Source organism: Botrytis sinoallii (assembly GCF_014898435.1).
Source record: "Botrytis sinoallii strain Bc 23 chromosome Unknown BSIN_029, whole genome shotgun sequence".
Classification (NCBI taxonomy): domain Eukaryota; kingdom Fungi; phylum Ascomycota; class Leotiomycetes; order Helotiales; family Sclerotiniaceae; genus Botrytis; species Botrytis sinoallii.
Window position 1 is genome coordinate 509,269 of NW_024066056.1, and position 22,479 is coordinate 531,747.

At 41.5% G+C, this 22,479-nt stretch overlaps 6 protein-coding genes across 6 annotated transcripts; 3 read left to right on the plus strand and 3 right to left on the minus strand.

The window, feature by feature from the left end:
* Positions 1-2,702: 2,702 nt before the first annotated feature.
* Positions 2,703-3,125, minus strand: EAF02_011089 (uncharacterized protein; the record flags this gene model as incomplete). The annotated part of the gene is made up of 2 exons (XM_038907137.1): positions 2,703-2,736; positions 2,797-3,125. The coding sequence occupies 2 exons, from the start codon at positions 3,123-3,125 to the stop codon at positions 2,703-2,705; spliced, it is 363 nt and encodes a 120-aa protein (XP_038753163.1).
* Positions 3,126-5,957: 2,832 nt separating this feature from the next.
* Positions 5,958-8,753, plus strand: EAF02_011090 (uncharacterized protein). Its single transcript, XM_038907138.1, has 7 exons — positions 5,958-6,401; positions 6,674-6,989; positions 7,042-7,115; positions 7,165-7,249; positions 7,308-7,514; positions 7,568-7,852; positions 7,882-8,753. Exons 1-7 carry the CDS (start codon positions 6,366-6,368, stop codon positions 8,220-8,222), a joined length of 1,344 nt encoding a protein of 447 aa, XP_038753164.1. The 5' UTR covers positions 5,958-6,365; the 3' UTR covers positions 8,223-8,753.
* Positions 8,754-10,142: 1,389 nt separating this feature from the next.
* Positions 10,143-11,762, plus strand: EAF02_011091 (uncharacterized protein; the record flags this gene model as incomplete). The annotated part of the gene is made up of 4 exons (XM_038907139.1): positions 10,143-10,675; positions 10,728-11,078; positions 11,128-11,512; positions 11,562-11,762. 4 exons carry the CDS (start codon positions 10,143-10,145, stop codon positions 11,760-11,762), a joined length of 1,470 nt encoding a protein of 489 aa, XP_038753165.1.
* A 957-nt stretch (positions 11,763-12,719) lies between these two features.
* EAF02_011092 (uncharacterized protein) lies at positions 12,720-13,775 on the plus strand (the record flags this gene model as incomplete). The annotated part of the gene is made up of 3 exons (XM_038907140.1): positions 12,720-12,762; positions 12,891-13,098; positions 13,325-13,775. The coding sequence occupies 3 exons, from the start codon at positions 12,720-12,722 to the stop codon at positions 13,773-13,775; spliced, it is 702 nt and encodes a 233-aa protein (XP_038753166.1).
* Positions 13,776-17,114: 3,339 nt separating this feature from the next.
* Positions 17,115-17,888, minus strand: EAF02_011093 (uncharacterized protein; the record flags this gene model as incomplete). The annotated part of the gene is made up of 3 exons (XM_038907141.1): positions 17,115-17,464; positions 17,553-17,656; positions 17,707-17,888. 3 exons carry the CDS (start codon positions 17,886-17,888, stop codon positions 17,115-17,117), a joined length of 636 nt encoding a protein of 211 aa, XP_038753167.1.
* A 1,747-nt stretch (positions 17,889-19,635) lies between these two features.
* Positions 19,636-20,136, minus strand: EAF02_011094 (uncharacterized protein; the record flags this gene model as incomplete). Its single annotated transcript, XM_038907142.1, has 1 exon — positions 19,636-20,136. The coding sequence occupies one exon, from the start codon at positions 20,134-20,136 to the stop codon at positions 19,636-19,638; it is 501 nt and encodes a 166-aa protein (XP_038753168.1).
* Between the last annotated feature and the right edge of the window lie 2,343 nt (positions 20,137-22,479).

Below are 22,479 nucleotides of genomic sequence, written 5' to 3' on the forward strand. Positions count from 1 at the left end.
TTCTAGAACGAATGCACATATCCACTTTTGTTGTAATAGGAATTATTCAATGGGGTTTTTCTATTAGCTGTGTGCATATATGAAGTTTGGAGTAAACATCTTTGATGCGACATCTATTGATAGCTTGACTTATTTTGTCACAATACTCCATTTACTCGTTTACTCGTTTACTTTTCATTCCATGTTACGGCTTTGTATAGATCTGTGTTTTTGAACCTTCACACCTATCCACATCTTTACTGATGATCATTTATCATGAACAATAGTTTTCAGAGTTGACTAACCCTCCCATCTCACGGGGCAATTCCTTTTTGAACTTTCAGTGTCACCAAGTGTTCTATCTCGTCACCTCTCACCTCTCATATTCATCCCCTTACTCCTTCCCCCCCTCTTTTTCACCACTCTCCACACCAGAAACTTCCCTCTCCCCTGAGAGAATACTCCTCCATAACTCCCTGTTCCTTCTCTAGTGCAGAGATAATCAAAAACGTACAGAATCACAGAATCACGCTACAATACGCTTGAGAAATTTAAACTCATCACTTAAGGCTTTTACTTGGTTCAAGCACGATATTATCTAGAAATAATTGATGTCTGATTGCCATGAGTAATTTGATGACAAGCGAATACAAAATGTAATCTTCTTCTCTAATTTCAATATCTTTTCCCGGTCCTAAGATATCTTTCCATTCCACAGTAGCGCATCAAAATTTCATCAAACATGTTGAAAACCTTCTATGCTGTTGAGTATTCTTCAGAAAATACATAATGTACTTGTAGAACTCCAGTACAGGATTGAGGAGCATCGAGGATATAGAGGATATATATAAGCAGGGAGTGACTTAGCAATTAGCAAGGAGCCAATTTATCTTGACAAGGAAAGGGGGATAATGAGCAAGAGATTGAGGAGAGAAATTCAGAAAACAGAAATACAACCCTCGATAAAATAAAACCAGTATATCCATAGTCCGAGTCGCGGAGAATTTTCAACTGTACAAAGGGGATCCATAATGCTCCACCCGTAGTTCTTCCCGAATTTCATATCATGCAATGGAACCCTTCCTTGAGCCGGAGCAGCGGCTGGCTATTGGCAAAGAGAAAAACGCACGGCGTTGAGATGTATCTGAATTCTGCAAGCCATAATATAGTGAACTTCCCACCCGAGAGATTATAATGAGGAAAATGGAGATAGCGATGCAAAAGAAGTGAGAGGGACTGGGATAAATAACCAAAAAGAAAGAGAGAAAAGAGGAGGGTAGTAAAATTCTCTTGATGAGTTTCCTAGGATGGAATTCCAAACCTCATGTAAAAATGTTTGTCGAAACGCGCATACGCACTACTAATCTGATAATTCCTTCATATGAATTCCTCGATTAATGATGAGTTCCTTTAAACATCAGTTCTAAGTTCCTGTCCGTTAAGTAAATACTAAACCCTCTCCATTCATCATCCACACTCCACCCACCTCTTCCCCTTCCGTCATTACGATACAACACACAAACTCCGATCACATCACATCAGATCAACAACAAACTAGCAACCGCCACCCCACATAAAAAAAAGGTGAATTCCTCCAAAAGCGTTCGAATGAAAGAAAAACACGGGCCGAGAAAAAATATCATCATGCAGATGAGGAGAAGCTTGAGATTAGTGTATAGGAACATTTTCTTGTTTGAGGCTGGAATTAGATAGCCAGGCGGGTAGGTGATGAGATTTGGAGGTTTGGCGTGGTGTTCGGGATGAGTAGTTTTGATGTTCAATACTTAATGGGTATATGAATAAAGTGATGATATGTGATATACAATATAGAACTAGATAATAGACATTTTTTTTACGACGAAGACTGGAGACTAAACGAAACACATATACAAATACATCTCAAATTCTCCCCTTCGAACCTCAACCCGATACGTCGGGTTGATTCTAGAAGCCTTTTGGTCTGAGACATGTGGTGACTGAGTATAGCTACATCTAACACATTTTTTCTTTTTGAGGGTTGAGAATTGAGACGGCTGAGATGCTTGTCTTAGACTTGGATATTCGGGATGAATATTCAGGATGGGTATGCTATCGTATCACGCTAGAAAATCCGATGGGGGGTTAAGATACTCAGAGCGCTAGTTGGTAGGTCATGTTTGCTATTGTCTTTCTTTTGAAAGATATTGGGATCTCATGGGACAGAGCGAACTCGTCGAAGTGACAGGTTAAACTTTCAAACTTCTAAAAATTTGTGGTTTCCCGAAAGAGATTGGTAATTTCAATTTTAAAAAACTGGTCAGAAATGCTCAATTCTGCATGTGTATTGTACGCACTGAAATATTGATGATGGTGATGATGACGATGATAGACATGAAAGATCAACGGAATAAGCGAGAGACGAACGTAATGTACCTAGGAAATGGTGTTCTACTATTTGTAACGCACGAAATAGATATTGAATCCCGTTGCAAGCCAGAATTAAATCATCAAAATGAAATCTCTCATACAATTTCATTAACGCCTATCTATGAAATGGTCCAATTTATCCCTCGCTCCATCGTGACTTGCTCCAAGAATTGATAGGCTTGCCAACTCCAAGTATAAGATCATAACGCATCTTCAAACTTGTGACTTTCCCAGAAACAGGAGGTCAAACAGCATATCTGTCTGTCTTACTACCAATTGGCGAACCCGTTCGGCACTCTGATACCGCGTGAGTTTTCTTATTTCGACGACCCATGTTTTTCTTGCGGATTCCTTAAATTTGTCAGTACAAATCAAGTCAAACAATCTAGGTAATCAAGGGTAGCATCATACCCAGCATAATAATCTCGCACAATAACGCTCGCCTCCGAATCCATCATAATATGCCAGTTGTGACTTTCGACTTCCCATGGCATACTTTCGAGTCCGTGATGCATATTGCACAAAGCGCTGTGCGTAAGACGAGTTTTCGATTTTATCCAGGTCCCATCTGGAATCTCAGAACGTTGCCATGTTTCCTTCGCTCGCTGATCTAAATCCTTAAGATGATCAAGGCATTCTTGGTAAGCTGTATGTGGAGGATTGAATTTGCGAAAAATGATTGCGCAAATTGGAATTGTTGCGCCTCCGATAAAGGCCAATACATTTTGAAAAGCAACCATCTTTGTCAAAGGTGGACGATGGGAAATTTAACTCTGTGATTCTTGAAAAAATGGCGGATGATGGTTGCAGAGGATTAGAGACGAAGAGCCGGATAAGTTGATAAGAGTGAATGGTGTGAGATTTGATTTGCAGTCGTTACAAGTGCATAGTACTAGTGATGGAAGGCAAAGATGGTGAGTTTAGTAGAGACTGCAAACCATGAAGATGAGATGTGATATATATACATGCAAATATCGGGCTTTGACATGCGTTTCCAAAACGTGCCTCGATCGTCTCGAAGCCGAATATGCCAGTAGAATTGAGGCAAGACAGCTTCTCGAACCCCAGCTTCCCTCAAAAGATGTTGCTAGAACTGGTGTTTTGTTTGAATGAGGAGTTAACGCATCCTAGTGGGTGTTCCACTGACTTCTAGATTTGGAAAGGAGATGGGAATGGAAACACTAGTAGCTGAAAACTTGATGGACGAGAAAAAGACGCAGCAGAAGAAGGAAAGATGACGACAAATAATCAGAAGGCTAGAAATTCGATAAAATAGTATGTGTGATAAGGAACATGTCTGAAAGTGCTAGATAAGGAAGGGGTAGTTGCTCCATATCCGCACTGTTGACTTTTAGTCACGTTTCCACAAGAAAAGACTCCCGGATTCCATTCAATTAACCTATACCCACGGCCTGGCCCGCGCAATTCGATACCGGCATATCTCAAAGCTATGCAAGAGGCAACTGCTTGATGGGAGCACCCGCTTGAGTAAATGGAAACCTTAGAGTATGATTCTCCATCTTACAAAATATAGACCACCTCAGCTTTTCGTGACGTACAGTACACATGGTATTGTAACGTCTTCAATTTTTTTTATCAAAATGGATGTTAATATCTTCCTTGCCTGCCGAATTATTTATTGGTGGCAACATTTCGACATCTCCAAAGTTCTATTCTTTTTCTCTTGAAGCCAACTTGGTGGTTCCACGTGGCAGAAACTTTTGATATGTCTTCTTGTACCTGCCAGATTTCTTTGGATGGAACAAGAGAATCAACACTTTCCTTGATGTTCTCAAAAGATGGATTTGCTAGATATTGAAATACCTTCTTGACAGGCAAGACTAACACTGGACTTCCAAGTAGAGATGCTTCAGAGCTAAGGATTCCCTTCTACCTTCGATTCAATTCTCCCTTATCCTAAAGATGGATTTCCTATGGTCGCACCGGGAGGTATCACGATGTAGTCCTTCGGTTGTTTGGAGAAAACTTCATAGAGTTTCACATCATGATCATCCGCCTTGAGTTGATCAAGATCCATAGAACCACTCGATCCAACATTATTGATAGCATGAAACCCTGCCTGGAATTGGGTAGAACATGAATGATGATACAATCTCACTCAGCGCGGGTGGTAACGGATGAGGGTGACTTGTCAAACGATTGTTATGCATACACCGGAAGCTCAGCGAAGTTTCTCCAGCTTTGTTGTTTTTCAGGGAAAAAATTGGGTGCAGGGATTGCTATGACAGATGACACCACCCCCCACCAAAATCAAACGAACAAATTGTTGTCGAGATATACTCGTATCAATCGATTAATGCCACTTTATCAATACATTTGTTTATTGAAAGATGAAAACAAAAGACTCACGATTGTATTCTGCCCGTGCAGAATGAATGACGATGAATGTTTGCACTGCCAAACCTACCTAGAGACGTAAGTAGAGGAAAGGAACAGATCGTAGCGATTGAGTTATCCAAAATGTACTAGGTATATCTGAGCGCGGCGTGGTCTATTCAGTTCTTCCGAAAGCTAAACAGTCAAAAGGGTCCACCCGGTGAACGGGTCCAGACTGCTCTCAAACGAAATGTGAATTAATTGATAAATGTAGGTTGAGAATTCCAATGACAAATATTGCTACCAGGTAGGTGGATAAGTTCAGAGCTTATCATAGGTACCGGTATCATAGTATGACCTTATGATAGATATCAATTGGTAGAATACATATGACAAAATGTTCCTCGGTATTCATTCGTTCTGATTGCTTAGAACGTCGTAGCCGTCAGTGAGATCAAAACTATAAAAACGAGATATGATCTTACATGTATATATCGTATATTCGATTGTGGTTCTGAATAGCCACAGGTGTAATCATGATGTTCAAGCTTTCGAGGGTCTCGCTGTTTGAGCTTCTGAAGATACTCACTCGTCTATTATGGGTTAGATTGCCACTGGTGGGAGGATTTTCACCGTCACTATCATTGAAACCTTACCAGATACATTCGTTGTTATTGACTACCAGTTAATTGATGGGGGCAAGCCCCCAAACCCCCATAGCTCGCTGCGCTCGAAGATTTGGGATTTCATTATGTGGTGTCTTGTGTGTAGCCGAGTGAGTGTCTGGTAGCTTTTCACGATGTTAACCTTGGCATCTTCGAATGGAATAAGATGCAGAAAGAGATGAATGCAAATTGGAAAGATATATCCTATGAGCCTTTGAGCCATGTACCCTAGGTAGCTAGGTAGGTCTTAGATATACTAGATACAATACAATAAACAAAACCCTTTTGTGAAAACCACCAATTAGCTAGCTGTGCTGTCTACCCACACCACACACCTACATATACCTACCTACACCGAGGTCTTCTTACCAAGCCATTCACCCTGAAAAATAAGCTCACATTCACTCCCATTCACTCATACTCACCTTAATTATACCTTCCTTCCCTTCTTACCCAACCCTACCAAAAGAATCGATCCTTCCTATTTCCCCCCACTCTATCACGGTTTATTACTCTTTATGGATAAATAAGCGAGCTTCCCTTAGCGTCCTTTGCTCTTCTGCTCCGTGTATTCGTTAATACAGCAAGCCAAAGGCAAAGAGGCAAGGCAAGGCAGGAAAAGGCAAAGAGAGCGTCATTTTTAGTAACATCACCTTTCTCTTCCCTCCTCCAAAAAACTGCACGCGATCTGCAAAAGAATAAAGACAATTCTACCCAAATCTTTACATTCCCATTAAATAAGATTTTCAATCCACCAGATCTCGATAATTATCTCTCTTATAGATAATACCAAGGTATTTCTTCTATCTATAACCTCTTCCGCCTTCCCTACCAAGAAAATTAAGACCCCGCATCCCACCCATACCTCTTTGCAATCTCTGTCAAGGAACACCACGCGAAGATCTCGAAATCTTGTTGAGAGAAGGATCTGAATTGTTTGTCGGATTTCTGTAGAAAGGTTTGAGATCTATCTTCAAGATGGGTCAGACTCTTTCGGAGCCCGTCGTGGAGAAGGTATGTTTGTTTATCTTTGTTCGCTTTATCTGTTTACTGTGTCATTGTCGGCGCCGGTCTTTCGTGCCAAGGTATCGCATACCTGGTATGACATGCTGGCGTGGAAATACTTCTGCGTCGCGCAGTAATATAGAGACTCTATGTAATTTGTTCAATGAGCACAACCTTCCTACAAAAATATTCCGTGAAGACTCGATTTTCAGCTGCAATTCCACCACCAAGGTCTTTCTGCCACCACTGCCTATGGTTACTAACATGGCTTTCTCTATTAGCATTCAGCTACCGGAGGCGATGAGAGATTACTTTATGGTGTCTCTTCCATGCAGGGATGGAGAATCAGCATGGAGGACGCGCACGCGACTATCCTCGATTTACAACATACAAAAGGACAGGAATTGAAGCCAGCTCCAATCGATAGCAGACTCTCATTCTTCGGTGTTTACGATGGACATGGAGGAGACCGGGTCGCACTTTTTGCAGGAGAAAATATACACCAGATCATCGCAAAACAGGAAGCATTCCAGAAGGGTGATATTGAACAAGCTTTGAAGGATGGCTTCCTTGCAACAGACAGAGCAATCTTGATGGGTTAGAACAACATTATCCTTCTACCATACAGGAATACTGATTTGAGTTATAGATCCAAGATACGAGGAGGAAGTTTCTGGCTGTACCGCATCCGTTGGCATAATTTCGCACAAGAAGATCTATGTGGTAGGTTATATGAGGCAAAAGACACTGAAATATGCTTACTGTTCATAAGGGAAACGCCGGAGACTCAAGAAGCGTTTTAGGAGTCAAGGGTCGCGCTAAGCCTCTGTCATTCGACCACAAGCCGCAAAACGAAGGTAGCTTCTCATGATATTGGCGATGGACTGCACAAAATACTAATGTACCTCTGTGCAGGCGAAAAGGCCAGAATTAATGCGGCTGGAGGCTTCGTCGATTTCGGTCGTGTCAATGGCAACCTTGCATTATCAAGAGCCATTGGTGACTTTGAGTTCAAAAAGAGCGCAGAGCTTTCGCCTGAGCAGCAGATCGTCACTGCATTCCCCGATGTTACTGTACACGATATTACAGACGATGACGAGTTTTTAGTGGTCGCTTGTGATGGTCAGTAGCTTACGACGAGTCAATGAGAACAACAAGGCTAACTCGATCTTTAGGTATCTGGGATTGCCAATCATCCCAAGCTGTTATCGAGTTTGTTCGACGAGGCATTGTTGCCAAGCAAGATTTATCTAAAATCTGCGAGAACATGATGGATAACTGTTTAGCATCCAATTCGGAAACTGGTGGTGTTGGTTGTGATAACATGACCATGATTGTTATTGGTCTCTTGAACGGCAAGACTAAGGAAGAGTGGTACGATGAAATTGCGAAGCGTGTTGCGAATGGAGATGGTCCATGTGCCCCTCCGGAGTATGGCGAGTACTCCGCTGATTTCCAATGTTAGAGTATTTCCTAACACATTTAATAGCTGAATTTCGTGGACCTGGTGTTCATCATAACTTTGATGATAGTGACAGTGGCTATGATGTTGATATGGACCAGAAGCTTAAGTCTTTCGGTGGGAACCCACGTGGACGGATCATTCTTCTTGGAGATGGTACAGAAGTCCTCACTGATTCCGATGATACAGAGATGTTCGATCATAGTGAGGAAGACAAGGATCTCGCCAGCCAAGTCCCAAAGGGACAGCCTCATTCCGAAGTTCCCGAATCCGATGCCCTACCCGAAAAGATTGACCCGAAAGAGCCAAAGTATCAGGCAGTCGTAGACGAAGTTTTACCAAAATCGAGCAAAGCGGAAGAGAAGTAGGAGTAATTTGGGTATAATTGGTATATCTTTCAAGATTTATGAAGTGAAAGACGAAGGAAGGGGAGGATGTTGAAATAAAGATGTTAATGACTCGAGAAATTATGCAAACCAGATTCATCTTGATGAATGACTATTTTTGCGACGATATCTGGAATAGAAGGGGTTGCGAATTGTGTGCATTTTTCTAAGCATAACGTGAGATGAATTCACGCATTGCAATGTCTCCTGCAAATCTTCATCACTGCTGGGAGGAAATGGGGAGTATGGAGTGGGGAAGGTATAAAGGTCATGAAAACTTTATATCTAGTAAACATGATAGAGATGCCCAGGGTGTGGTGGCTTCTGCTTCGACATGAAATTTTCTGAACTTACGATCTTCATACTCAGCGAGTCATATTATCATGATGATGAGTCCGTTTCTTTCTCTTCTTCAATTTTACATTACAGATCTCTTATAGGAAGGGTCTCTAGACTAAGGCCGAGTTACAATGTACCTTGAAAATTATCAATTGACATCCTCCTGACCAAAGCGTTTTACGAGTTCATGTAATGTTTCTAAATTGAATGTGTTTGCATGTTCGCAGGTTTGTTAAGTTGCAGATGGTCCCCTCTTTTACGCCCCAAGGTGGCTCCAAAGACGTAGCGAATAGATAGCTAGCAGAGTGATGAAGTGTCTAATCGAATGGAATCGAATCGTTGGCATTGCTTTGTACTTGGACTGGACCCATTGCATTGCAGTAGATGGGGGGAATAGATCATAGGTCACAGCTTTGAAGTGGAGAAAGAGTATGTTTTACCCTTGAGACTAAGAGATGCGGTCAATGATAATACTGCAATGATATAAAAGTTTCCGAGCTTTCCTTCCTAGTTACTAGGGAGGTAGTTACCCCACGAACGGGCGGAACTGCAGAGTGAAAAAATGCTTTCAGGTTATGGGTTGATATGATAATGTTGGTGGGTTGAGGAGGTGAGATTTAATTGGGAGAGGACTTGAGAGGAGGGAGGAAGTTCACCGTCTCTTTGTTATTATCTACCGACGAGTAGATGATAGATAGGTAGGTAGGTGCTCGAGGTATGTATTATGTATTGTACTCCTACTCGTACTTGCCTACTCGAGTACATATTTGATTTCATGAGATTCCATGGTTACCTAATCATCCCTCATAAGCACCAGAACCAATCGATCACTCATATTCTCTTAGCGTCGCACGTGCTTCCTCTTACTTGATCTTGATAATAGCAATGGGAATGACGATATCGAAATTCCCGGGTTTATTGGGAAATTCAAAGAACGCCTCATTCATGAGAAACCTGGTTTATGAATTTTCAAGGGAAGAAGAGACAGAACAAGTCCCTACCTACCTACCTACCTACCTACCTACCTACCTACCTAGTAATAATTTAGTTTAAAAGTAGCTCGATGTGAGGACAACAAGACAATTCCAGTCCAAACAATCAACTTATTACAAACTCATATTATGTTTATGTTCAATGTTCATCAAATTTACATAAACTTTTGATTTTTCTCCCTCAGAGAAGAGAAAGAAAGCATAACTCGTTTTTTTCTACATTTATCGTCGTCGTGATAATCTTTATTGACATACCTACCCTACCTACTCAAATCTCCAAAGCTTTCTTTGCATTGCATTGATATCCATTTCTCTAATCCACCACACAATCCTAAAAGAAAGATTACATCAACGGCCAACCACCTCTAACTAATAAACCCCTGTCAAAATTATTTAAATTCGGGAAGCTCCTCCAATTGTCAAAGAACTACAGTCAGTACCTACAGCGCAGCACAGCACAGCACAGTACCTACAATTCAAACACAAAAACGCGAAAGCTTATAATCGACTTGTCTCAATCTCCTCTTCTGTCAGTCGAGTCTATTTTTCAGATTGAAAGTTTAATTTCAAAATGTCTTCTCCATCATCTGGCGGAAGTGTAGGAAAGAGAAAGCGTACTGCTACTGCTTCATCTTCCAAGAAATCCTCAACACTCGATCAATTACAAAATTCATCAAGAGATGCATCTGGTGAAGATGGCGAATCCACAGCTCCAGAAAGCAGAGAAACACGTAGCTCAAGTCACAAAAAGACTATCTCCGTGGACTCTCAAAACCCACCGGCCAAACGTCTTCGCTCATCTACACACGAGAAAGTCGCAGTTAATGGATCCGACAATGCGCGAGATCCAGGCGAACCATCGGACACAACTGAAGGCAGCACAGACATTGCGAACAGAGTTGCAAAGAAAGGAAGAAAAAGTATTTCCAAAGGAGATGAAGAAGTGCCAGAACAAGAGGGAGAGAAAGGAGAAACCACACAGTCAATGGCCCCACCACCAATTGGAAAATTGACAGATCCAGTTGGATACAAAACCAATCCACCCCCGGCTGATAGACCAGTTCGTGTTTATGCGGATGGTGTGTTTGATTTGTTTCATCTTGGGTATGTATTCTACAAACTACGGGACTTGAAAGTTGTAGCTAATTCATGGCAGACATATGCGACAGCTTGAACAAGCTAAAAAGGCATTCCCAGACGTTTATTTGTTGGTCGGGGTTACAGGAGATGCGGAAACACACAAGAGAAAGGGACTTACAGTTCTATCTGGGCAAGAGCGAGCTGAGACTGTAAGACATTGCAAATGGGTGGATGAGGTTGTTGAGAACTGCCCATGGATTGTTACTCCAGAATTTCTAGCAGAGAAAAGGATTGATTACGTTGCGCATGACGATCTTCCATATGGAGCTGATGAGGGAGACGATATTTACAAACCAATCAAGGAACAAGGAAAATTCTTGGTTACGCAGAGAACTGAGGGTGTCAGCACGACTGGTATTATCACAAAGTATGTCTTTGATTCTCTATTTCCCATATCACTACTAACATTCACGCAGGATTGTTCGAGATTATGAGAAATATATTGCACGTCAATTCAAGCGGGGTACAACAAGACAGGAGCTTAACGTATCGTGGCTCAAAAAGAATGAACTCGATCTAAAACGTCATGTTGCAGAGATGAGAGAAGCTATCCGAACGAATTGGAGTACTACTGGTCAAGAATTGGGCAAAGAGTTGAAACAATTCTGGCAATCCAGTCGTCCCGGTAGTCCCGCACGCATGCACAGTTTCGATGCAAATAGTACCGGATCCCTTACAAGCCCATCTGCTCTACAACATCTTACACGCCGCCTGGAAATTCCAAGAAATGATAGTCCAGGTCCGGGTAGTGATTTTGCAACAGGATATAGCTTAGGTCTTATTGGCGGTGTACGATCATGGGTACGTTAATCAATTCTTAATATCTACTCAAGCTAACTTTATCTTCTAGATGACTCGAAGTCGCCAAACCAATCGTGATAGTTTGCAAGGAAGTGAAAGCAGTGAAGAGGAAAGTGATGAGAGACTTTCACCACGTGGTAGAAGCGAAAAGGAAAATTTCAAACCTGATGAAAATGAAGTTGATGAAGAACAAGTCGATGCACAAATTGATGCGGCTATGGCGGAAAATGCTAAGAAATCTGGCCAATAAATGTGGATTGGCTTTTGGAATGACGCAGGGTCTACAGGACTTTAATTGAAAAGTCTTTCATTTTGTTTTGTGTGTTCGATTTTTTACCTTGTAGTATATACTTTGTTGTGTTGTTGTGCTACATACATACCTATGTGAGGGTATTCGGCAAGTTGTGTGGGATAGTCGGGAAGAGATTCAAGCATTGAAGTCCGAGCAAATACTAAAGGTCGTGGTGATATCATTGTCGGAGCTTAGGGTGAGCGTTTTCAAGCAGAGTGGCACGGCAGTTGGAGTGTTGGAGCGAATGTCTGAAATGCATACTTAGGTATGATGCCCAGGAAGCGCGAAGGGAGATTGTTATATACCTACCACCTAGGTATGTTCGGCCAGAAGAAATATGGTCCGAAGCCTAGTCTTTGTGTTGGTTTTACTCACTTTGTATTTTTATCATTATGTTGCTAGAGTTAATGGAAAAGGAATGGGTTTAATGGAGATGGGTTTAATGGAGAATGATGGTGGAATTGCAATGGTTTGGACTTTTGGATAGACAAAAACTTAAGATGATAACGTTGATTTGCAAGCCAGACTGAGGTTTTATTTTTGGTATGAATTGTTTTGGTGAATTTAAATGAGTATGTCTACGATGCTAAAACCACGTTTGTCGATCTACAATATCTTGAAACTCCCGTCTCGTCTCGATGATTTGGTGGTGGCGGCAAGCATAAGGATAGCATAAATCAGCCACGTGATCTCGACCAATCACCAGTTTTGAATTAATCAACCGAGATCAATAATTTGAACCTTAGTGACATCGACGACTTACTGGTAACCTCAGAACGCTACGGGATTCCCGACACCGACCTCTCCCCTCTATCTTTCCTTTCCTTGTGTTATTCTCAATTGAATTAATTGAAAGGAGGGAGATTTAATAAGATTCCCAAGAATAAGACGAACGAGACAGGCAAGACGAGCAAAATGTTCAAGACTACACGATCTGCGGGGGCAATGGCTTTGAGAGGTTTGTTTTGCTTTATACCCTTCTCTGCCTCTTCGCTGCCAATACACTGATGGCGAAATCAATCATGAATTTTCATACTGATCATGGTATCGACTATACTATATACCCAATGCTAACACAATGAACAGCCAAGCCCACCTCATCCCTCCTCCCTTATCGATCCCTAGCAGCAATCTCCAACAGCGCAACCAAGCCAGCTCAAGCACAAGTTCAGGCAATGGAAACTAGACATCCAGCGGATAGAGGAAATCTCAAACTGAGTGTTACAGGAAAGGAGAGGAGAGAAGTGCTTCTTCCTAGTCAAGAGGGAAAGAAGGGTGTTATGCAATATGCTTTGTGAGTTTGATCTTATATCTGGGCGTTAGTTGATGAGTGTGTGGGGACAGCTGGGCGGATTAAAGGGAAGGAATGTGGTTGAGAGTAATGTTAGGGAAAGAGCGAGAGATACGTCTGTTTGGAGTGATCGCTTTACTTGGGACTTTTGTTATGTTTCGGGACCTTTCCGCTCAAGTGGCGACCAAAAAAAGGAATGTGAGAACAAAAGCTAACACTACGCAAACAGAACCACACTTGATCAAATTGCCAATTGGGCACGACAAGGATCCCTCTGGCCCATGACCTTCGGACTCGCCTGCTGCGCCGTCGAAATGATGCATCTCTCAACCCCACGTTACGATCAAGATCGTCTTGGTATCATTTTCCGTGCTTCTCCTCGTCAATCCGATGTTATGATTGTAGCTGGTACTTTGACCAATAAGATGGCTCCTGCTCTTCGTCAAGTTTATGATCAAATGCCAGATCCAAGATGGGTGATTAGCATGGGAAGTTGTGCGAATGGTGGAGGGTATTATCATTATAGTTATAGTGTTACAAGAGGTTGTGATCGTATTGTTCCGGTCGATATTTATGTGCCAGGTTGTCCGCCAACTAGTGAGGCACTTATGTACGGAATCTTCCAACTGCAGAAGAAGATGAGACATACGAAGATTACTAGGATGTGGTACAGAAAGTAGATGGTTTGTATGGTGTGGTTGGGGGGTTGAGAGGTTGGAGAATCTCATGGCTGCTTGATTTAGATTGCAGATGGATGGATAGACGGATTGATGGAATGATGGATGGATATGCGGATGACAATGGGGTGGGGTGGGTTCAAGAGTCTGTACAAAATGTACATAGTCCACTGGGAGTTTTCGTCATTTTTTATTTGAGAAAGGGAAAATACAATGGAATTGAGAAATATTTTAAATCTTGAAATGGTTCATGTGAGGATATAATGTTTGATGGTTGATTTTGGATTTGGATGTGATCGAAATGGGGTTGTGGTTGTTTTCTATTGATAGGTGGATTGTGAAATTACGTGGATGATGAGTGGGTAGGGATGAGGATGAGGATGAGGATGAGGTGAGCGTTATAGATGGGTGAGAGGGCTTAGAGGGTGAGGTGGTATGAGATGGAGGGTTGCGGAGGGGGAGTAGAATAAGATTGTTTGTTGGGGTTGCGGTAGGTGGGGGGGAGGAGAGGAAAGGGGGGTGAATGGAAAGAGGGGGGAGGGGAAAGGGAGGTGAGGGGGAAAGGGAGGTGAGGGGAAAGGGAGGTGAGGCAGGAGAGGGGTATGAGTATAAGAGATGGAGAGATATATGGGGAGCACGGGATAATGGGATAGATAGGATAGATGGGAGAGTAGATTTTGAATGAGAATTAGGAATTGGAATTGGTTTATGAGGGTGAGAATGGGGAGGAGAATGAGGATGGGGATGGGGATGGGGATGGGGATGGGGATGGGGATGGGGATGGGGATGGGGATGGGATGGGGATGGGGATGGGGATGGGGATGGGGATGGGGATGGGGATGGGGATGGGGATGGGGATGGGGATGGGGATGGTTGATGGGCTGATTGATTCCAGGAATATAATATATTTGAATGATAAAATGCTATGAGGAGAACAAGCGAATAAATAACATTGAGTGAGATGGCGGGCTCGACGAGGAGAAATGTTGGGAGGGAGTTGATGATAGAGTCGAGGATTACATATTTTTGAGCGATGGATTGTGTGGAGATTATGATGCATTGAAGGGAGAGGGGAGAGAGAGAGATATCCATGTTTTTAGGGACAATAAGACGGGGTTTTTGAGATATCTATGTGCTATGTGGATGAGTGGGTGTGTATGGTGTGGGAAGTTCTTTTGTGGTGTTGATCATTGCTGAGATGGGAGTTGGAAATAGGAAATAGGAATGGGGGAGTTGTATTGTATCTGTGTGTTTTTCTGGGGTGGAGAAATATATGTTCCAGTTGATTCATAATAACAGGTTTTCTTACTGTCACTTTTTTACTAATACTACGATTGCCATTGTCGCTGTCTTGCCTAAATGACAAGTCGCCGGTGGGGATCGGGAAGTCGATTGCTTGCTTGTCTTGACTCTAATATTGAATTTGATACCGATTTGGAGTTTGAAGTATCCATGTATATGGTCTCCAGAAGAGGAAATCCTAACTCTCACTATCCAAACGCTTGGGCCGGTATTTTTAGAGATCTTCTTCTAAGATCAATGTCCTTTTATATCTGAGGATGGGATTGGGATGGATGAGCTAGTGTGAGATTTGCGGGAGTCGGGTTTTGAGATTCACTCTTTCGGAATCATTGCTCGGTGAGGGGCTTTCTGGGATGGAGTTGATGAGTGGGAGATGGAGAGGGTTTCTCGTGGTATATAAGACTATGCACAGGCGACCAAGGCAAAAGGATAAGGGAAGAACAGCAAGGCAAACAATAGACGGAAATGGCTTTCTCATCTTGCCAGCTGAATATGATGTAGTTGAGATGTGGCACTGAAATATCATTGTCATATTTGAGGTCTATAAACCTAAGAACCCTGGCAATAAGTAACGAGAATACGTAAGGTTAACTCGGCAGAGAGAAATTACTAGTAACAGCAAATTTTACATTCTGTCGTAGGTCGAAATGACAGCAAGAATCTTGACATTCGGTCTGAGTATACAAGACGGGCTACACTTGGAAATAATTTTATAATGAGAAATGACAAGTGGGAATTCAAGAGATGTTGCAAAAGTATATATTATCAGAGTCCACATGATGGCTAATCTCCACGTTGGAGTTTATGTTTGGAAGCTGGAATTCAGACATGATGGATATATTTATACCTACAGGAACGTGACTTGAAGACAGGATATTTCGTTTGGTTATTTTGTTTTCAGCCCAGGAAAAAATAAAGTGTATATAAACCTGTGTTTTCGTATCAACTTCTTTTTCCTCCCAAGAATTGCTGGTGCAAGGGGTTACATTCAAGTATATGTGAATAAGGAAGAGAAAGAGAAGAGGATAGAGAAAGGAGATGCGATATTCTGGATAGAGCTATCGCGGAATACATGTGTTGAGCGAGATAAGATATATTCCATAAGCCCAAGTACAGATGAAGTGTGGAAAGTCAAGCGATAGACTGCTTGACAGTAACAACAGCAACTGATGATACGACAAGAAGAAAACTGACAACCGATATACTCTTTTCATTACAAATTTGTATGCCATTGGATCCTCCCCGTAACACACAGCTAGTACTGTGAACACCAAAAACCCAATCGTATAAAACAAGTACCGCATCATCGAGAGCCCAATCACAATATAATGTGGTTTTGACATGGCGTAGAATCTAGAATGCTTCTCATTTATTTGATTTCCTGCTTTTGCTCCAAGTTTGGTATTTATACGCAAAGCCGAACCGGAATACTGAGATTTCGAAGAACTTTTGTCTAACCTAATAGAGAAAGAGGCGTGATTTCAATAGTCAGGACAGAAAAATAGCTGGAGCCAACTCTACTCGCTTGATTTTCTGCGATTTCTCAATCATAGTGTACATAAACTACGAAACTTGGATGTGGAAAGTGTATAAGGTATTTATATCTCAGATGAGGATTTTGATAACAAGGAAACTGGTGATTCTTACATAGCTTGAAACTCATCTGTATCCATTCTTCAAATTTTGGAAGTTGGCTTTGTACTCGTAGATTGATTGAATGATGTGACCGGAGAATAAAAATTTGACGACAAAAAGACTGCATTTCCCCCAAACGACAGTGAAAGATAGTTGTCATGTTTGGATTTGCATTATACGCTGACGTTGCGCGACAACGATATTTGTATGCTAGAAAGCATAGTTTAAGAGTTCTGGAAAAGAAGAAGAGCTACCATAAAGAAGCCCAACAGTTCTGGTGGACGATTTTAGGTTAGATCTAAGCGAGTTCCGAAAGTTGAAGCAGAACACCAATGTTGAGTTAAAAGATACGCGTTATCCCAATAGTCGTCATGGCTAGTCCAACGAACCGAACTAAACCCCCAATCATATACTACAAAGAGAAGCTCTTGTCCAAAACCTCGGCGCCAAAATTGCTCGTCGTGGCATCTCGTTCCCGTTCAAGGGTCTAGGCGTTTCTGAATTATTAGAAGCAGACGCGGGAGGCATTTCTGAGATATCGAGCCCAAGACATAGTTTTATAGGTCTTTTCTCATGCTTGTTTTCATGTTCCTGAACACTATCCTCGGTACTATTATCTTTTGGTTTCGTTGATTTTCGTATATTTCTTGTCTTTATCATATTTCTACAACCAGAACAGGATAATAATGAGCAGCTTATGTATTTGAATCTTCCTCTATCCATGCAGATGAATCTTGAGATATCTATTATGCAAGCTATGAAGATGCCGAGAAATTTCTCAAGCAGACTGAAAGTTCGGAATCATTAGTTACGCATGAATGTACGTGTCTGAGATCTACCCACCCGACAAGTGCAACGCCTGCAAGATTCCACAACACATCATCATTATCGTCAAGTCGTCAAGTCTTAACCGGTAGATGATACTCAGAATCGATCCGATAGTAGCACTAATCATCTATCAGTATGCTTTCCCCCTCATGGATCGACTTTGACCTACATGAATCCCGTAGCGAATATCAACCCCACGCCAATTTTCTTTCTCGGCGTTAGTTTTGACTTACTTACAGCAATCAATGGTATTATAATCACATTTATATCAATTATAAACCCCGAAGTAGCACGAGGTAAACTTAATGTTGCATGCGGAAGAAAGAATACGACAACATTTGATGTCTCCATGGTACACCATTACGCGGGATTCCCCAGATCAATGCCAGAATGAGATGGATCGTGTAAAAGATTGACGATATGATAGCACCGATTGTACAAGCTATTTTGAACCAGCTCTCGGTGAAGAATATTTCTATGTAAGTAATGAAGTGTGAGTTTGACGAAACCCAGAGTTGTGGGGTTGATGATGTAGGTTAAACTCAATGGCTAGATTAGAGTGAGTATTGTGATGAAAGCATGAACTGGATAGATTCAAATTGGTGAAATGAGAATTGAAAAATTAGAAGACATAAAATTATGCTGCGGTTGGTAAATATTGCGGACAGGGGAACGTCATATTGGTGGTAACCAGTTGTCCCTCCAGGGGTAACGGCTACTTCAAAATTGGTTTCTATTTAATATCAAGCAGATGTGATTTATAACCAGAAGTACTTAAAACTGTAGTGATATATGCAGCCATCGCCAGAAGCTATATAATTAGCATTTGAAAATCTGATCGAGTACGCCATGCACAAAGCTTAGAGAAATAGTCACTGGGCTTCGATTAGTTTCTATTTCTAATATCATACAGAGAGGATAAATCCTACAATCACTCCAAAGTAATTTTACGGCAATGTCGCTGAATTTTCTCGAATGAAGGAATTGAAGGTTTTCTACGTAAAATTCAAGTCACCTGAAGAATTGATGATATTCTAAGGAGAATCATGTCAATTGTGTTTTGGTAATAAAGAAGTTATGGAAGGGGACGACGTTAGCAGTAGCAATATTCAAGACAGATAGCTTTGATGAAAATGACTCGTAAGAAGCTAGTGAAAATTGCATGTTGGTAAATACCAACTAAACCGAAAATAACAGTCGTGTGAAAGGAGATGGAACCCCAACAATGCCCGGAGTTTCTATTCCTCTATATATTCCATACAATAGGATTGTGAGGACTCTTCCGAAATTCATTTCTTTATCTCTTTCGTTTATTTAGCACTAATCGGAAGCTTGAGCAGCTATTTAGTTCAGTTACAAAGGTTAGGCACATGAACGAACTATTAATGACATTGAGTCCACAGAAATTTTCTCTCAAGGGAAAGAAGGTGGAGGTGACAACTCAAGATTACTATATATCGTGGTTCTCTCGTTGTGTCGAGTGCTTTCTCTTTCCATGACTTCCTCTCTTTTGAAAGACATCTCTTTTGTCTTTCCCGATCACTATGCTTCGATTAAAGAAACTGCAATCAGTATAGTATAGTATGGGTGGTGTGGGGGATTCACTGAACCAGAGGGAAGTTGACCCCATTAGCAACTACTACTCGAACGTAGATTTCCTTGTCTCATGGACCCCTCAATCAGATTTTGCGAACGGAATATAAATACTGAGTATGCTCGTCAGTACACAAAGGTTTCTCGAGGTCAACCCGCTTATACGTAAAGGAACCGGAAGGATAAAGATTGAGCAATCTTCCAAACAACGACATTAGCATCACGTAGTTCACAAAGCTTGTATCTAGCAGCCAGGTCAGCAGCTCAAAGAAAGAAGAGGCACATTTTTTGTTGTAGTCATAGTATCACATTCATAGGAAACAATTTTTTGGTGGGTAAAAACCTCTTAAATTTCCCTTTCACTCGAAAGGGTATTTGATTCATTCAGATTCAACAAACAACAGAGGAATTTTTTTGGTATTTTGTACTTAGATCAACGATTACAAATGAAAGGACTACCTCTCACCTATTGTTTCTCGGCCAGCGAGTAAACAATCTTCTGAATCTATCCATGAACCATAACAACACTCTCACTCAACTCCAACCCTGGATTTCCCGTGAGAAACTTAAAGACGACGTCTCTATAATCTCCCTGTAACTGAATCACTTCACCCCAAGTCTCGTCTTCAACAATATTGCCCGCGCACGCGAGGGACTTCTTGAAGTGTTTAATGATCTTTTTCTTCTCGAACTTCTCGGGAAGTCCTTCGATGGTGGTGACCCAATGAGATTTTCTCTTTCCATCTTTACCGATCTTAGGTCGTCCTTGAGTTTGCTGAGCGCGAAAGTGAATCAGCTTGGCTTGTTTGAGATCGACTTCTTCTGCTTCCGCGAAGGGGTCGAAGAATTGGGGTTCATCGACTTGAGGTGAAATCTCTAAGTATGGGGTCTCGGGAAGCTGGGTGAGTTGGTTCTGGATCTGGACCTTGTTCTTCCTGGTCTTCTTGGTCTTGTTTCTAGTCTTGGCTCTGAAGACGTTGTCTTTGGGGACGCTAAGTTGTGACATGTTGAAGATTTTGTGGGGGAAGTTGGTGGATTAGCTGTGGTATGTTATGATGAGTAGATGAATCTATGAATGATGAGAATATTTCTTGAAAGTCTCGGAGAGCTGGCTTTTATAGAATTTATGAGACGTAATTCTGCAGTAGATTAAATATCAATGCTATTGTTCAATCAGATTTCCAAGATTGTTTTCTTTCTGTTGACAAGTTCCTTTGTCAAGCATGAGAATGAATTTCTCAAGGAAATTCCATCATGTGCCCATGATGAATTGCTATGAGAGATTAATCTCCTTTATCACCCACGCTATAGATTCGAAGGAAGCCTTGATATTTTTTGCTATATCCATAGAAAAGCACATTGAATTATTTGAGTTTGACTTGATGTAAAGATTTACGGAACCAAATAATGTGAGAACAGATATTGGCTTACCTAGCGAATTCTGAAATCCTACATCTCCAGGATCCATCAAGCAAAGCCAACTCAAATTCTGGAAATTCCAATACCCTTCCAACCCCGATATATAACTTGGAGTCTACGTTTCATATCATTCAGAGCCCCAAAATACAATTACTGCATCACCAAAATTGACAGCTGCGAAGTTACTCCCTACAGAATATCTCCAGATAAGCCCTTTTCAATCATCTCGCCCATCACTGTTGCTCAGTCGCAGCCGGACATCCACTAGAATGAACATAAAAAACTATGAGCTCCCTGAATCAATCGAGCCCCTTCAAGGATGAGTGGTGGGAGTGACGTAGCCTTCCGGTACAAACATGACCATGTCTTACAACCTGCGAGCTTGCGCGCACTACTCACGCCTTGCCTCCGGCAGAATATAGACGATGCTGTGGTAAAAAGCTCCTTGTGCCCAATAGAAACCAATTTATATGAATAACGCAATCTTATACGAGGTTCTAAACTTGTGTCTCTTGGAATTCTAATCATATTCACGTCCTACGGGAAATTGTAATCTCGCAACAAATGAGAAATCTAAACATAATACATCCTATCCGCTTCCTCTTGGATCTTTGATATGGCTTATGCTCCTGAAACAAATCTTTTGCATGGAAATCATTAGTAAATTGGTTATTCTTACGTCGATTGCACAAATCACCGGAGAATCAAGTAAGGTAAAACAAATTGTGTAGTCATGACTACCGACCCTGGCAGCAGCCCCGCCGAGCAATTTTTGGAAAGCAATTGGTAGAACAAGATTTGAATCTCACTCTTAGATCATACAAAACAGCTAGTATCAACCTTAAGCTTTTTGTTACATGAATATGCTCCCAACCCTGGTACCAACATTTTTCACCTACCCGTCACTCGGTTATCATGACCCCCTTTTTCTCCATCGGCTATCTTGTTAGCTTTGCCCACCCCCACCATATGTACACCGCTTTTGAGAATTCCCTAGTCTTCTTAGTAATTCCAGTCTATCTCTAGTTCCCGAGTGTCCCTGGATCCGACTTCTAGTCCGGTTCCATGCTAATAGTTAGTTAGTTTAGGTGCCAGAACAGAACCTCTATTCTCACCGCGTTCGGATGTGTATCGGCCCGTGAATTCCTCGACATACACTTGATCGACCTTTTCGATTGCCATTCCTTAATGTGATTCTATCTCTCATGGTATTACTAAATAAATGATCACAGGGCTTCTCATGTATTTGATATTCAAGCTTCACGTCCAGAAATTCCTTCAGCATGAGACATCTGTAAACCTTCCTGATCTGTCCTAAGGCAAACTCAAAAATTAAAAAATTAGAGGAAGGGTAGTCATTCATCCAGTGTCACTGATTTGGACGCAGATCTATGCGCGTTATTCCGGCTGTACAATGTAAATGACTTGGAGATGAAGACTTGTGGATTCTGGCATTTGAATTGTAAAAGAGGGATCAAAATTTTGAATCATAATAATCGAAAATAATGACGAAAGCGTGAACTGAAATACTATACTCATAAACAATTTGATCCTTCTAGCTCCATACAAACATCCATAACTTTATGAAGTAACCCCTTCATCAACCGACATCTACGTCCCAAATTTCCAACATCATAGAAGACTATTGTGATTTCATGCCATGCGAATCGAGTCCTATAAACTATTCCTTTTAGCTAAGATATACTTCCACACCCTCCATTCGGGATCTCAAATTTGGGGCTCATCTGTACTCACATGCTTTCCTATCCTACTAAGTTCTTACAATACTTGCCACAGCGTGTATGAATTTAATTAACTCACTCCTCTCAATTCTCCATTCCCATCTCCCCATTCACATCAACCTCGGAGCCCAAAGAAAGGGTACTATCGCAAAACTAAGAGAGGTAGTAATAAAGAAGGCCTGTCAATA

Coding starts and splice junctions, on each gene's coding strand:
- EAF02_011090 (XM_038907138.1), top strand. CDS start 6,366: ATGGGTCAGACTCTTTCGGAGCCCGTCGTGGAGAAG. Junction 7,515..7,567: donor TTTAGTGGTCGCTTGTGATG/GTCAGTAGCTTA, acceptor CTCGATCTTTAG/GTATCTGGGATTGCCAATCA. Junction 7,853..7,881: donor GTACTCCGCTGATTTCCAAT/GTTAGAGTATTT, acceptor CACATTTAATAG/CTGAATTTCGTGGACCTGGT.